This window comes from Ctenopharyngodon idella, chromosome 2 (genome assembly GCF_019924925.1).
Source record: "Ctenopharyngodon idella isolate HZGC_01 chromosome 2, HZGC01, whole genome shotgun sequence".
Lineage (NCBI taxonomy): Eukaryota > Metazoa > Chordata > Actinopteri > Cypriniformes > Xenocyprididae > Ctenopharyngodon > Ctenopharyngodon idella.
The window spans coordinates 3,999,339-4,014,273 of NC_067221.1; the positions used below are offsets into that span (position 1 = coordinate 3,999,339).

The window sequence follows — 14,935 nt, forward strand, 5'->3', positions numbered from 1 at the left end:
TGTTCTGACGTAAAACCTGGAGTTGCTGCACTGTGTTTACCACGTCAACAGCATAGGAGAATGACAGGGAAGAGACAAAATAGTTTAATAAAGTTGCTATTTTTGTTTTGTTTTTGCACACAAAAAGTATTCTCGTCTCTTCATAACATTAAGGTTGAACCATTGCAGTCACGTTGACTGTTTTAACAATGTGTTTAGTACATTTCTGGACCTTGAAAGGGGTAATTTCGTTGCTTTCTATGGGAGATTAAATTATCTTAATTTGTGATAAGAACGAAGGTCTTATGGGTGTGGAACGACATGAGGGTGAGTAATTAATTACAGAAATTTCATTTTTGGGTGAACTAACCCTTTAACTGTAAAATATACGAGACATATTTCACTGTTCATTACTATGATTATTTCTTTTTGCCAGATGTTGTTTTTCATCACTGAAACCACTTAACTTAACTTGCTGACTGTCATGCTTGATTTTCAGTGTCAATTTGTTCACAAACAATGGCCTTTGGCTGTAGAAGCAGTATGGTCAGGTGGTGTAACTGGTTTGTGTCAATTGGCGTAACCAGTATTTTTCATAAAAATATAATTATATTCAGAAAAATTAATGTGGAATAAAATGTAATCATCTAGTTTAGTGTAGTAACATGGTTTTTAACAATTTTTACATAATTTGTCAAAGTTTATTTAGAAAACAGATGTGTTTTCAGCATATGTCCCACCAAATATTGCAAAAACACATTAAAATTTACATTTAGAGATAACTCTAATAAAATTATTTTTCATTTCATATTTTAAATTGAAGTATGTATTTCTATAAGTACACTTACATGCCATCTAGGTGGATAAAATATTTAATATTTCTCATTCTTTGGCGGTTACACCATTTGACATTTTCAGGTACATTCATTCTTTAGTAAAAAATTGTGCAAATGTCATTTTTAATCAACGTAAAATCAACTTGGATACACTATATACATTTTAACGTACTTGATGCATGCTTTTAAAACAGGTTTTTAAAAGATTTTAGAATTTCTCATCTTGCCGCACTATATTTGTCACTGAACCAAAAACAGTTAACTCCATTTTTATTAATTCTCACAAATCATGTTTTTTTATTGTGCATTCCAAGTAATATCAATCAGACTGCAGTTGGGTTGTTTTGATTAAGTAATAATAACTCCAAAAAATACAGGTAAATTAAAAAATTAAAGTTCATTGAAAGTATGTTTTTTTATATTTATTAAAAGTTTGTTTTTTAGCAAAAGCAGATTTAACTCCACATTTCATGTTTCAGAGTTAAACAAAACCAAGTAACTGCATTTAAAACACACTCAAACACACGTGTGCACACAAACGCGCACTCTAACAGATCGGCACACACACACACGCACACACACGCACGCAAAAGGACAACCAAGGGTTCATCATGTAAGACGTGTATGGTGTACAAGGACTTACAGGAGTTTAAATTATAAATCCTCGATCACTTTTAGTCAGCTTTGACAAAACTTCCCTCAGCTAGCGCGTCTTTCTGAAGTGACTAGAAGCCTTGTCACCTGACCTGAATACTTTGCGCTGATTCGCTAAAATGGACTTATCGGTTTCTGTACACAAACAACAAGGGCGCTTGTCGGTTTCTGCTGTAAAACGTGAACTCGCGATGCCTGACAGTGGACAAAACCGGCTTTTCTGACCAAACGGATTTAGGGTACAGAACGTGCTATATGTGGAGAATAACGCACAGCAGTTAGTTCATTTTTTTTTAAAGTGGCGTTTATCGGTTTTTGCAAATGAACACTTCAAATATATAAATACTTGAAAACAAAGTCTAATAGAGTTATTTAAAAGAACTCGAGCGACACTCAGTCCTAAAGCAAACTCATAAGAACTCATAGACCTGCTTTAGAGATACAGTGAATCTGGGCTTGATGGAAAACAATTGTGTTCAGAAAACAATTTGACTGAAAGATTATCTAGGATTTTTAATGAGAAGTGTGCACAAAAACAAAATTGTGCATGTTAATTGTCAAGGTATACCATACTCCAGAATAGCACATATACTGACCCATAATGTCTATTTGACCTGTAGCTTGAACCACAACTAAACTGTGTTGACGGTTATCATCATCATGCAGAACCTGCAGCATCTGATCTGATCTTGATCATTTTGATGTAACAAATTGTCCAGCTTATTGTATGACTAAAATGATATACTTGTTATGAATATTTAGCCTCCATATTTTGTTAGCTTGCATATTTTGTTAATAATGTTCATTATTTTATCCTGTCTCACCTCAGTGTCTTCAGTTGACAGTTTGGATCCTGTAGTAAATCACTGAGCTCCTTCACTCCTGATTGTCCAGGATCATTTCCTGTGAGATCCAGCTCTATCAGGTGTGAAGGGTTTGATCTTAGAGCTGAAGCCAGAGCTTTATAACCTTCTTCTGTTACACTGCAGTTAGAGAGTCTAGAACAGGAATGAAAACATTCAGACTCTTGATTAATCAGTTAAACCTGAACAACAGAAATCCTCAAAGTGAATTTTATTTTGTTCTTTGTACAAATGTACTGAAAGTTAGTTGTGAAAACTGACAGCTGAATATGGAGGCAAACAAAAGACACAGAATTTTACAGTTTTTCTCAGTCACTTTGGCACATTTCTCAGATCAGAACTGAAATTTTCAAAACTACTTGTTCAACCTCCACATCATCTAGTCACTTGTACATCATAAAAGCAGTTTCTCGTTCTTTTGAACAAATTGCAAATGCTTTGGTACATTCATGCAACTGATTATGTACAATTGTCTGCTATTTCCTACATTATCAATTGCTAATGTCATGTTGCTCAAAATGTATTATATGGTTCTCTGTTGAATAGTCTTACTACTTACTTACTTACAGTGATTTGTTGACAGACCAACAGTAAATACAAAACTGTGAATCCTGTCCAGTCTTTTGCAATCAATCTCCCATATACAGAAATGTGTCCATTTGTACTGTTAAAATTGATATATGCCATACAGACAAAGTGCAGTCTTGTGCAGTTTCAATCACTGTCATAAAAACTGTAGCCATAGTTTACATCTGAAATATTCATCACTGTTATATTGACAACATGGCTAAGCATTTTGACTATCTTGTTCGAGAACAATGACACAAGGACTTGTCATTCTGACAGCACTGATATGTTCACTGACATAAATACTTGCTTTTGAAAGATGAACTAAGGATTTTGAGCAAGTTACAGGCTTTTACAGGTAATCCAATTTGTTGTGCTGTTTGTGAAAATTGTTTCTAGAAATGAACATACTGTTTTGCAAATTGTAAGGATGATTCGAGAAATGTGCCAAAGCAACTGAGAAAAACTGTAATATGTTAGACATCAACATCACTTTCAGTGTTTCAATTATCTAAAACTGTACAGCTGTGAAAGTCTTTGATCTGGATGATTCACAACATGAGAAAAATGAGAAAATTAAAGTTTGGGAATGACCTAATTAAAGTCCAGACTTCAACTCAGACTCATTGTGAGATATTGAGTATAAAGTGTTTTAGTTTAAACTGTTAAAGTGATTTTAAGCATTTTGATTCTTGTATGTGAAGAATGTTACTGACCTCAATCTCTCCAGTTTACAGTGTGAATCCTTCAGTACGACACATAAGTGCTTCACTCCTGTGTTTCCTATTATATTCCCGCTCAGGTTCAGCTCTCTCAGGTGTGACGGGTTTGATTTCAGAGCTGAAGTCAGGATGACACACTGTTTCTCTGTAATACTGCATTCATACAGACTGAAGACAGAAAGAGAAAATGACTCAAATCCATGTTCAGTTCATGTGTGAGTTAAATGAATCATGAATAAATGTCATACAGTCACTAATAAACCAGCAAAAACATGGAAACTTAATGATATAAACGAACAAACCAAGACAGGAGCATTTGAGGATACTAGTTACAATCCAAGTCTGGATCCGTCCTCACTCCCAAAAATAAGTGAATTTATCACTCTAGATGAATATATAGGATCAATATAAAAACAATAGAAAATTAACATTTAAATGGACTATTTTCATTATTAATGTAAGAAAATTTGGTACATGAATCGATTATTTAGTCATTAGAGTGTAATTTACAATCTCTAAATACACATTTTGTTTAATAAAAGAAGATTTAGTGAAAAGTACCATTAGTCCAGTATAAATGTAACATTTCAGAATAATCTATTTGTGTCACAGTTTTGTTGTGTTTTATTATCATGGTGTTGCTGTCTGTGTGTGTTCCCTAGTTAGTGTTCTTGGTTGTTAATTAGTTCCTGCAGCTGTTCTGTTTTACCTTGATTACTCTGTCTGTGTATTTAAACTCTTAGTTCTGTCTGTTCATTGTTCTGTCGTTTATGTTGAAGTGGATGTGTTTTATCTCTCCTACATGTTAGATTTGTGATTAAAGACAGTGTTATTGTATTCTCCATCGTCGTGAGCTTCATTACAACCAGACATTCATGACAATTTGTTACACTGTTTTTTAGTCTGTTCTCACTTCTGTCTTGTTTCACAGCAAAGATTTTTCAGATTCCAGCATATGAAACACTTTTATAGCCACAAAGTTTCAAAAATTGCTTCAAAGTTTAATGATCTTTTTACTGATACACATACAAACCTGTTAAAGGATTAGTTCACTTTCAAATGAAAACTAGATAAAAAAAAAAAAGTTAGGGTACTCTAGGTGGTCGCTAAGGATTTATGTGGTTGCTAGGGTGTTGCTATGTGGTTGCTAAGGTATTCTGAGTGGTTGCTAGGGTGTTGCTATGTGGTTGCTAAGGTATTATGGGTGGTTGCTAAGGTGTTGCTATGCGGTTGCTAGGGTGTTCTGGGTGGCCACTAAGATGTCGCGATGTGGTTGCTGAGGTATTCTGAGTGGTTGCTAGGGTGTTGCCATGCAGTTGCTAAGGTACTCAGGATGGTTGCTAGGATGTTGCTATGTGGTTGCTAAGGTACTCAGGATGGTTGCTAGGGTGTTGCTATGTGGTTGTTAGGATATTCTGGGGGTTTGCTATGGTGTTCTGGGTGGTTGATATGAGATAGACAGACAGACAGACAGATAGATAGATAGATAGATAGATAGATAGATTAAATGAGTTTGAATGAGTTTCAATGGTTTAGAAATAGTTCACAGAATGTCAGTTTAATTGAGTCTAATGGGCTTCAGTGTGTTTAAATGTGAATTTTGTCAGTTGGAGTTTGAACAGTCGTGGCTCATCTGAACATCCCATCAGTGAAAGTCAATGGGATTTTTCCGAGTTTTAATAGTCATGTTTAGGAAAACCGTAAGTCCGATCAGTTAGAAAAGATAAAGCACACTAAGTCAGAACAGTCTGAAGGTTTGAGCCGAATTTGGTAGTTCTAGCTTTAAAGCTCTAGGAGGAGTTAAAGTCAGAAATGTTAGTCTCAGAAAAATAAGTTTAAACAGCATTTCAGTAAAGCTGGGCACACATTTAACGACTAGCTAAAACATCCTAAGACTGAGCTCAACACACAGCGATTGTTTCCTGCGACTGAAGCAGATTTAAATATTTACACACGGAATCTGAACACCGACTGTAATCGCCGACTGAACGCAACTGGCTCTGACTGGACGCGTTTGAGCGCGATCAGTCATAAGTATCAATTTACATTCATAATCGGCCGTACAATCGTTAAAGTCGGCATGAAATCAAAATTGACAACTCTTATTTTTTTATGGAATATTGTAGTATTTATTATCAATAATTTATCCGTGCACTTCATTATTTTTTTTAAATTCATGTGCCCTCGTAATCTTTAATCAAAGACATTAACCTGCTCTCCCCCTCAAAACAACTCATCGTCTCTTCCTGTCACATGCTATAATGGCGGACACACACCGTCAGTCAGTCTCTCTCTCGCTGTTTAGTGCCGTTGATCGTCCTCGTCATCCTCAATAAATGAGGTTCTTACAGTAATGTGAGGGTGCTCGCAGTAAGTCCGGTGGAGAGAAATTCCCAAACAGGCATTCAGATCTGCCTCCATTTTATTAGCAACACCCAACTTCCAACGATCCAATCAATTCCCGAAGTAAGAAATCAAGTACCGCCCTCTCATTTCAGATGCCGTTTCACTCAGATAGACGTCACAGTAGAGAAGAAAAGACAATCGCAACTTCCGCTTCATGCCAACTTTAAGTGTGTCCCCAGCTTAAGTTGGCTTTTCCAAGCCCAAGCTTTACTCACCCTCAAGCCATCCTAGGTGTATATGACTTTCTTCTTTCTGATGAACATAATCAAAGAAATATTAATAAATATCCTGACACATCCAAGCTTTATAATGGCAGTGAACGGGATCAGTGAGTATAAGCTGAAGATCCACATCCATCCATAATAAACGTACTCCACACGGCTCCAGGACAGGGTGACCAGACGTCCCCATTTTCCAGGGACAGTCCTGGATTTTCGTGTTCTGTCCCCGACTGGAGCTGTCCCCGGAAATGTCCCTGTTTTACAGCTCGTTCAAAACAACCCGCAAATGTATTGCAAAAAAGCCCGATCAACCAGCATACAGCAGCCTGTTGGTTATCGGAGCAATCGTGTAGTGATTATATTCACCAATAGAGGGGGCTGTGCAGCTACACTGCTATTGGTCGCACGCGCGCCACTACTTCATGAAGAACGTGACCTGGACCAGAGCAGAGCATCATTATTATCAATTATAAAAAACAACAACATCGTTAACGGTTTCAAATGTAGTAACATACTAACTATTCATGTTAAATTAAAGTAACACTGTTTGTTTGTGTTTTATAACAGGGCCTCAACAGGGTGTGGGATTGTTTTGCACAATTTTAAACGTCTCTAAAAGTTCTGCAGTCACAACGCATCATTTCCACACACACATCTGAACTATATCACGTGGTGAAGGTAGAATCAGATATGAATATATAAAATAGTAATAATAAAGTAAATAATAATACACTTGGTGCTTAAAATGTGTCTAAAATGCAAAATAATAGTTAAAAATATTTAAAAGTTAAAAAAAAAGTTGTATAGGGCCTAAGTATAAACCGCTTGTGAAAATGAAAACAAATATTTGTTAAATGCCGTTTTATTTATCTCATCTTCTTATATTTATGTTGTTTTATTTTTTGTAAAGTGCTTTTGTAAAGTCATACTTTTGTTATAACATAACAGGCATATTGTTTTGAACTGCTTTTACAATGGTTACTATTAATAGTGTAATAGTTTTTTGGTGAATTGTATTAAAACCATAACAAAAATCCTAATAATCAAAATAAATCATAATTATTAATGTAATAATATTTAAAAAAAAAAAAAAAATTCAACATTCAAAAATGTATTGTCCCCGTTTTTTAATTATTAGATAATAACAAATGAGATTTCTGCGATATTTGGCCACTCAAATAGGAAATGTCCCTGGTTTCCATTTCAGGAATCTGGTCATCTCACTCCAGGGGTTAATGAAGTCCTTCTGAAGCGAAACGATGCGTTTGTGTAAAAAATATCTATATTTAAACAAGTTATGAAGTAAAACATCAAGCTTCCGCTAGACTTTCTTCCCTATTCAACTTACGGAAAAAGTGTAACTGAATACAGAAGGCAGTCTGGCGGAAGCTCGATATTTGACTTCATAACTTGTTTAAATATTGATTTTTTTACACAAATGCATCGTTTCGCTTCAGAAGGACTTTATTAACCCCCCGGAGCCGTGTGGAGCACATATTTATGATGGATGGATGTGGATGGAGACACTTTCTTCAGCTCATACTCATTGATCCCGTTCACTGCCATTATAAAGCTCGGATGCGTCAGGATATTTATTAATATTTCTTTGATTATGTTCATCAGAAAGAAGAAAGTCATATACACCTAGGATGGCTTGAGGGTGAGTAAAGCTTGGGCTAATTTTCATTTGAAAGTGAACTAATCCATTAACTAAAACCATTTCTGAATCTTTCTTCAGATGGAGATGCAGCGCTACAAATGATGTGACTTGTGCCCTGTTGACTTAAAATAAATTAAACAGTAAATACAGTATAATGATACTAACTGTAGTTTCTCCAGCTTGAATTGTGGGTTCATCAGTAGATCACTGAGGTTTTTCACTCCAGAGTCTCCTAGTTTATTCCAGCTCAGGTTCAGCTCTCTCAGGTGTGACGGGTTTGATTTCAGAGCTGAAGTCAGGATGACACACTGTTTCTCTGTAATACTGCATCTAAACAGACTGAAGACAGAAAGAGAAAATGACTCAAATCCATGTTCAGTTCATGTGTGAGTTAAATGAATCATGAATAAATGTCATACAGTCACTAATAAACCAGCAAAAACATGGAAACTTAATGATAGAAACGAACAAACCAAGACAGGAGCATTTGAGGATACTAGTTACAATCCAAGTCTGGATCCGTCCTCACTCCCAAAAATAAGTGAATTTATCACTCTAGATGAATATATAGGATCAATATAAAAACAATAGAAAAATTAACATTTAAATGGACTATTTTCATTATTAATGTAAGAATATCTTATACATGAATTGATTATTTAGTCATTAGAGTGTAATTTACAATCTCTAAATACACATTTTGTTTAATAAAAGAAGATTTAGTGAAAAGTACCATTAGTCCAGTATAAATGTAACATTTCAGAATAATCTATTTGTGTAACAGTTTTGTTGTGTTTTATTATCATGGTGTTGCTGTCTGTGTGTGTTCCCTAGTTAGTGTTCTTGGTTGTTAATTAGTTCCTGCAGCTGTTCTGTTTTACCTTGATTACTCTGTCTGTGTATTTAAACTCTTAGTTCTGTCTGTTCATTGTTCTGTCGTTTATGTTGAAGTGGTTGTGTTTTATCTCTCCTACATGTTAGATTTGAGATTAAAGACAGTGTTATTGTATTCTCCATCGTCGTGAGCTTCATTACAACCAGCCATTCATGACAATTTGTTACACTGTTTTTTAGTCTGTTCTCACTTCTGTCTTGTTTCACAGCAAAGATTTGTCAGATTCCAGCATATGAAACACTTTTAAACCCACAAAGTTTAAAATGTTTCAAAGTTTAATGCTCTTTTTACTGATACACATACAAACCCATTAACTAATACCATTTCTGAATCTTTCTTCAGATGGAGATGCAGCGCTACAAATGATGTGACTTGTGCCCTGTTGTCTTAAAATAAATTAAACAGTAAATACAGTATAATGATACTAACTGTAGTTTCTCCAGCTTGAATTGTGGGTTCATCAGTAGATCACTGAGGTTTTTCACTCCAGAGTCTCCTAGTTTATTCCCGCTCAGGTTCAGCTCTCTCAGGTGTGACGGGTTTGATTTCAGAGCTGAAGTCAGGATGACACACTGTTTCTCTGTAATACTGCATCTCCACAGACTGAAGACAGAAAGAGAAAAGACAATGACTCAGATCTATGATGATCAACTAACATGTTTATCTTCATCCAGCAGACTTTTGCTGACAAATAAACAGGGATATCCAGGTGCAGGTAACATGGAGACAGACGACACATTGTTCATTTAAATATACTACAGACATTTTAACTATACAAAGTTTGAAATCATCAATCTATTAATGTTAGTTTACACATTCATTTCATCTCATCTTTAAGGTTGTTTCGTGTCAATGTCACTCTTGGTTTGATCACTGGGACAAATGTGTTTATGTCGGTTGTTTTCAGACACATTGTCGACTCACTAACACTTTACAATAATCTTTCATTTGTTCACATTAACTACATTAGTTAACATGAACCAATGATGGACAATACTAGTACAGCATTTAATAACCTTAATGTAAGTTTCAACATTTACTAATACAGTTTTAAATAAAGTTTTCTGTTAACATTAGTTAATCCACTGTGAACGAACATGAACAATGAATAATTGTATAAACGAACATTAACAGATTAAGGAATGAAAGTATTTCCTGAAGCAGAAGACAATCAAACAAGTTTTGGAAAAGGTTCATCTGCTTTAGTGCTGCACCGTGAGGCAGTGTCACGTCTGTTCTGGGTTTAGTTTAGTTTATGTTTTCATGTCTTTTATTTTGTATAATTCTCACAGTCTTGCTCCTCATGTGATCTTGTCATGTGCTCCCCCTGTTCATGTGTCATGTTCTGATTGGTTCCTTGTTTCATGTGTCACGTTTTCATTGGTTCATTGTGTTCAGGTGTTTCTTGTTTGTTCATTAGTGTCTGTGTGTATATATAGCCCTCATGTTATCATTGTCTTTAGTCTGGCTTTGTTCCCTGTAACTGCTGTTGGTGAGGTTTATGTTTATGTTTTTTTTAGTTTCCAAGTGTTTTGTTATTTTAATTTTTGTTCACGTTTATTTGAATAAAGTAGTGGTGGCGAGATGAAGCTTCATGAAGCTTTCCAGCCAGATGTGTTGAAAAGTGGTTCATTTCTTGAGGCTTTGAATGCACACAGAGACACATGATGATCAATGGTAATATGGTGCAGGAAAAACTTTTTTTTTAGTTTGACAGCACCAAAATGTGTGTTACATGGTTCATGATACATTAACATACACAAATAAATAAATAATTAGTTCTGTGAAGTATTTATGTTCAGTGTTGTTTCATAATGTTTCATAATTTTGTAACTGGGCAATGCTGTTGTTGAACATACGAGAAAAAACAAAGTTTTTTAAACCGGATAAAAAAGTGAAAGTGATTAAGGTGGACTGGACAGAGAGAAGTGGAAGTGCTTGTGTAACACGAGAGGAAAAAACACATTGTTCCACCAAAAATGAACCCCTTCTCGAAGCACTTCACTCAAACGAGGCTTCGAACGTCACCGGTGACGTCATTTCACTAAAACAATACAAGCCTCGATACGGAGCTCCGGCGGGAAGATCCTGATGTTCTCGACACAAGCTTCGAAGCCTCGATATCAGGAGTAACATCACTAGAATAAAGCTGCACTTGTGTTCAGACAACTTGCCTTCGGTGGATCTTATTACAGGCAGATTCTGATCACAGATTTTTAAAATGCATTTGTTCAAAAGTTACAGTAAATGCTGCACCAAAATTAGACATTTTACATTTTGTGAAATACAAACATTAAACTGAAAGCAGTTATGAACAGTTCTGATGTCACAAAAAAACTTTGTTACACACCAGCAATCAGTAAACATGATCACATTCAGCAGTCGTGTTCAAAAAGAGCATCAATATATACACACTTATATTTAATTTACACAGAATTAACCTGTGAAAGTTAGGAAAGACATCTCTGTGTTTATAGAGCAGCTGTTTTTTCAATCTATCACTTATTTGAAGAGTTTTCTAAGCTCTGGAAGAAAACCATTGATCTCCCTCTACAGTAACTGAAATAATTAAATTATTAATTAAATATTTAAAGCTTGATGTCACATTTAAATTGTGTTTTTAATTTCCTGTTTAATTGTATTTCTTTACATTGTTGTAGCTGAGAAAAAAAACTGCTCTGACTCAAATACGTGAGGAAATATTATTATCAGGTTCAGTAACATTACAATTAAAAGTAATGTAATGTTTTAAATAAATGAACAATACTCACGTCAGTGTTTTGAGTCGACAGTGTTTATCCTGCAGTAGAGCAGCGATCTGATTCACTCGTGTGTCTCCTAGTTCATGTTAACTCAGATTCAGCTCTCTCAGGAGTAACGGGTTTTTACCCACAACTCTCTCCACATACTGACAGGCTTCATCTGCAGCAGCACTCAAAAACCTGCAGAAGAGTCAATTCAGTTCTCAACTAAATGTCTGTTGCATTACAAACATGATTGATAAAATAAAAAACTTAATTATTGTTCTAAAGACAAGCTCTAGTTAGTTATTTAGATTTAACACTTTTTTTGAACATTTAAATACACAAATAAATATATAAATACTTAAAAACAAAGTCTGATAGTCAGAGATATTTAAAAAAGAAACTCGAGCGACACTCAGTCCTAAAGCAAACTCATAAGAACAGAAACGTCCCACAGAGCAGAAGGGCAAAAGCTCACTAGATCATGATTTTCAGTATGAATACAGAGTGTGAAATTAAGGCCTCAAGATCTTTCTGGCTTTTAAGCAGGAGGAGTGAGAAACATCAGCAGAGAAAACTGGCTTGTGAAACTGCATGTTTGTGAACATCTGGAGACTCATAGACCTGCTGTAGAGATACAGTGAATCTGGGCTTGATGGAAAACAATTGTGTTCAGAAAGTAATTTGACTGAAAGATTATCTAGGATTTTTAATGAGAAGTGAGCACAAAAACAAAATTGTGCATGTTAATTGTCGAGGTATACCATACTCCAGAACAGCACATATACTGACCCATAATGTCTATTTGACCTGTAGCTTGAACCACAACTAAACTGTGTTGACGGTTATCATCATCATGTCAGAACCTGCAGCATCTGATCTGATCTTGATCATTTTGATGCAACAAATTGTTCAGCTTATTGTATAACTAAAATGATATATTTGTTATGAATAATTAGCCTGAATATAACTAATTTTGATAATTATTTCATCCCGTCTCACCTCAGTGTCTTCAGTTGACAGTTTGGATCCTGTAGTAAATCACTGAGCTCCTTCACTCCTGATTGTCCAGGATCATTTCCTGTGAGATCCAGCTCTATCAGGTGTGAAGGGTTTGATCTCAGAGCTGAAGCCAGAGCTTTATAACCTTCTTCTGTTACACTGCAGTTAGAGAGTCTAGAACAGGAATGAAAACATTCAGCTGATTAATCAGTTAAACCTGAACAACAGAAATCCTCAAAGTGAATTTTATTTTGTTCTTTGTACAAAAGTACTGAAAGTTAGTTGTAAAAAAAACTGACAGCTGAATATGGAGGCAAACAAAAGACACAGAGAACTTTAATATGTTAGACATCAACATCACTTTCAATGTTTCAATTATCTAAAACTGTAGAGCTGTGAAAGTCTTTGATCTGAATGATTCACAACAAGCAACCTGAAAATGGTCGAAAAATGAGAAAATTAAAGTTTGGGAATGACCTAATTAAAGTCCAGACTTCATCACTCTGTTTTTATGCACATCTTTAAGTACCGCATCAGAAACGACCGATGGAAACACCAAATTTTGGAAAAAAAGAGTCACAAAAAAGTTATGCTCGCTTGAGGTGGTTTTTGACTTGTGCGAAAAAGAGTTAATGGGAATAATGGGAGATGGAAACATTTGCCGAATAAATTCTGACAGCGGACATTAAACCCACGTGACGAATCAGCTGTTTCCACTGATGGTGTTCTAACAGACTTAATGTTTGATTCTGTTATGATAAATTAAAGGGTTAGTTCACCTAAAAATGAAAATTCTGTCATTAATTACTCACCCTCATGTCGTTCTACACCCGTAAGACCTTCGTTCATCTTCAGAACACAAATTAAGATATTTTTGATAAAATCTGATGGCTCAGTGAAGCCTGCATTGACAGCAAGATAATTTACACTTTCAAACGCCCAGAAAGGTAAAGACATATTTAAAAAAGTTCATGTGACTACAGTGGTTCAACCTTAATGTTATGAAGCAAAGAGAATACTTTTTGTGCGCCAAAAAAAAAAAAAAATGCTCTCTCAGGAGTAACGGGTTTTTACCCACAACTCTCTCCACATACTGACAGGCTTCATCTGCAGCAGCACTCAAAAACCTGCAGAAGAGTCAATTCAGTTCTCAACTAAATGTCTGTTGCATTACAAACATGATTGATAAGATAAAAAACTTTTATTGTTCTAAAGACAAGCTCTAGTTAGTTATTTAGATGTAACACTTTTCTTTGAACATTTAAATATACAAATAAATATATAAATACTTGAAAACAAAGTCTGATAGTCAGAGATATTTAAACAAGAAACTCGAGCGACACTCAGTCCTAAAGCAAACTCATAAGAACAGAAACGTCCCACAGAGCAGAAGGTCAAAAGCTCACTAGATCATGATTTTCAGTATGAATACAGAGTGTGAAATTAAGGCCTCAAGATCTTTCTGGCTTTTAAGCTGGAGTCTCATAAGCCTCATTCAGACTGTCAGTCCAAATCCGATTTTTGCGCATATCCGATTGAAATCTGATCAGATTTAGCAAGTCTGAATAGGGATGCACTGTATACCGGTACTGTGAAAATACCATGAAAATATCATGATTTTTCTCATTTCGGTATATGCTGCTGTTCCGAAGTTCACTGCTAGGTGGCAGTGTGCTACACAAACTGACGCGAAACCGGCAAATGTGACAACATAGAGGAACAAAATGGATAAAGCAGTTGATTCTCACTCAGCACGCCCAAAACTAATTAATAACAAAGAGCACAGAACCCAAGAGGCGAAACTCTGATCCTTTTTGGGCAACAGCCACTAGATGGCGCTCCGGTAGAGCGGCCGCCATTATGGGGTGAAAATGCCAACTGGACCATAGAATCCTTCACATCTTACACACCCAAAATCGGCAAATTTCACAACCAAATCAGAAGCGCAATAGAACATTTTTTTAAATTAAGTCATCAGTAAATTTTATGGCTCCTACAGTAAATGTTGTTTATTGTCTTATATATGTTTTATTTTACCAGTTGTGGAATCCAACCATTCAACCATCTGAGGTAACGTAGTTAGCCTACTTTATTGAGTATTTCCATTTTATGAAACTTTACACATTTATTAATAGTAAATTAATAATTAATGAATTTAAGATCATCATGTTTGCAGCAAACAATATATTTCAGACCTAGTGGAGTAATAGTAATAATCACTCCACTAGGTCTGAATTGAATATTGTATGTTTTAATGGATCACGCTACAAACATAACGATCTTATAATACATGATGCATTGCTGTGTCCGTTATCGCATAATTCCCACTTTTGGACACTTATACTTTAACAAACAACATTGCAAAAACAAGCTGTTATTTTCTGTT

The 14,935-nt window shown here is 35.3% G+C and overlaps 1 protein-coding gene across 1 annotated transcript in view; it reads right to left on the minus strand.

Annotated features, from left to right (window-relative positions):
* LOC127522230 (protein NLRC5-like) overlaps positions 1 to 11,741 on the minus strand; it is a 159,905-nt gene extending 148,164 nt beyond the window's left edge. The window contains exons 1-4 of the mRNA XM_051911974.1: positions 11,575 to 11,741; positions 9,233 to 9,406; positions 8,074 to 8,247; positions 3,616 to 3,789 (exon numbers count right to left, since the gene is read on the minus strand). Coding sequence (XP_051767934.1) covers positions 3,616 to 3,789; positions 8,074 to 8,247; positions 9,233 to 9,264 — 380 coding nt within the window. The 5' untranslated portion in view covers positions 9,265 to 9,406; positions 11,575 to 11,741. The remainder of the gene's footprint in view (positions 1 to 3,615; positions 3,790 to 8,073; positions 8,248 to 9,232; positions 9,407 to 11,574) is intronic.
* Between the last annotated feature and the right edge of the window lie 3,194 nt (positions 11,742 to 14,935).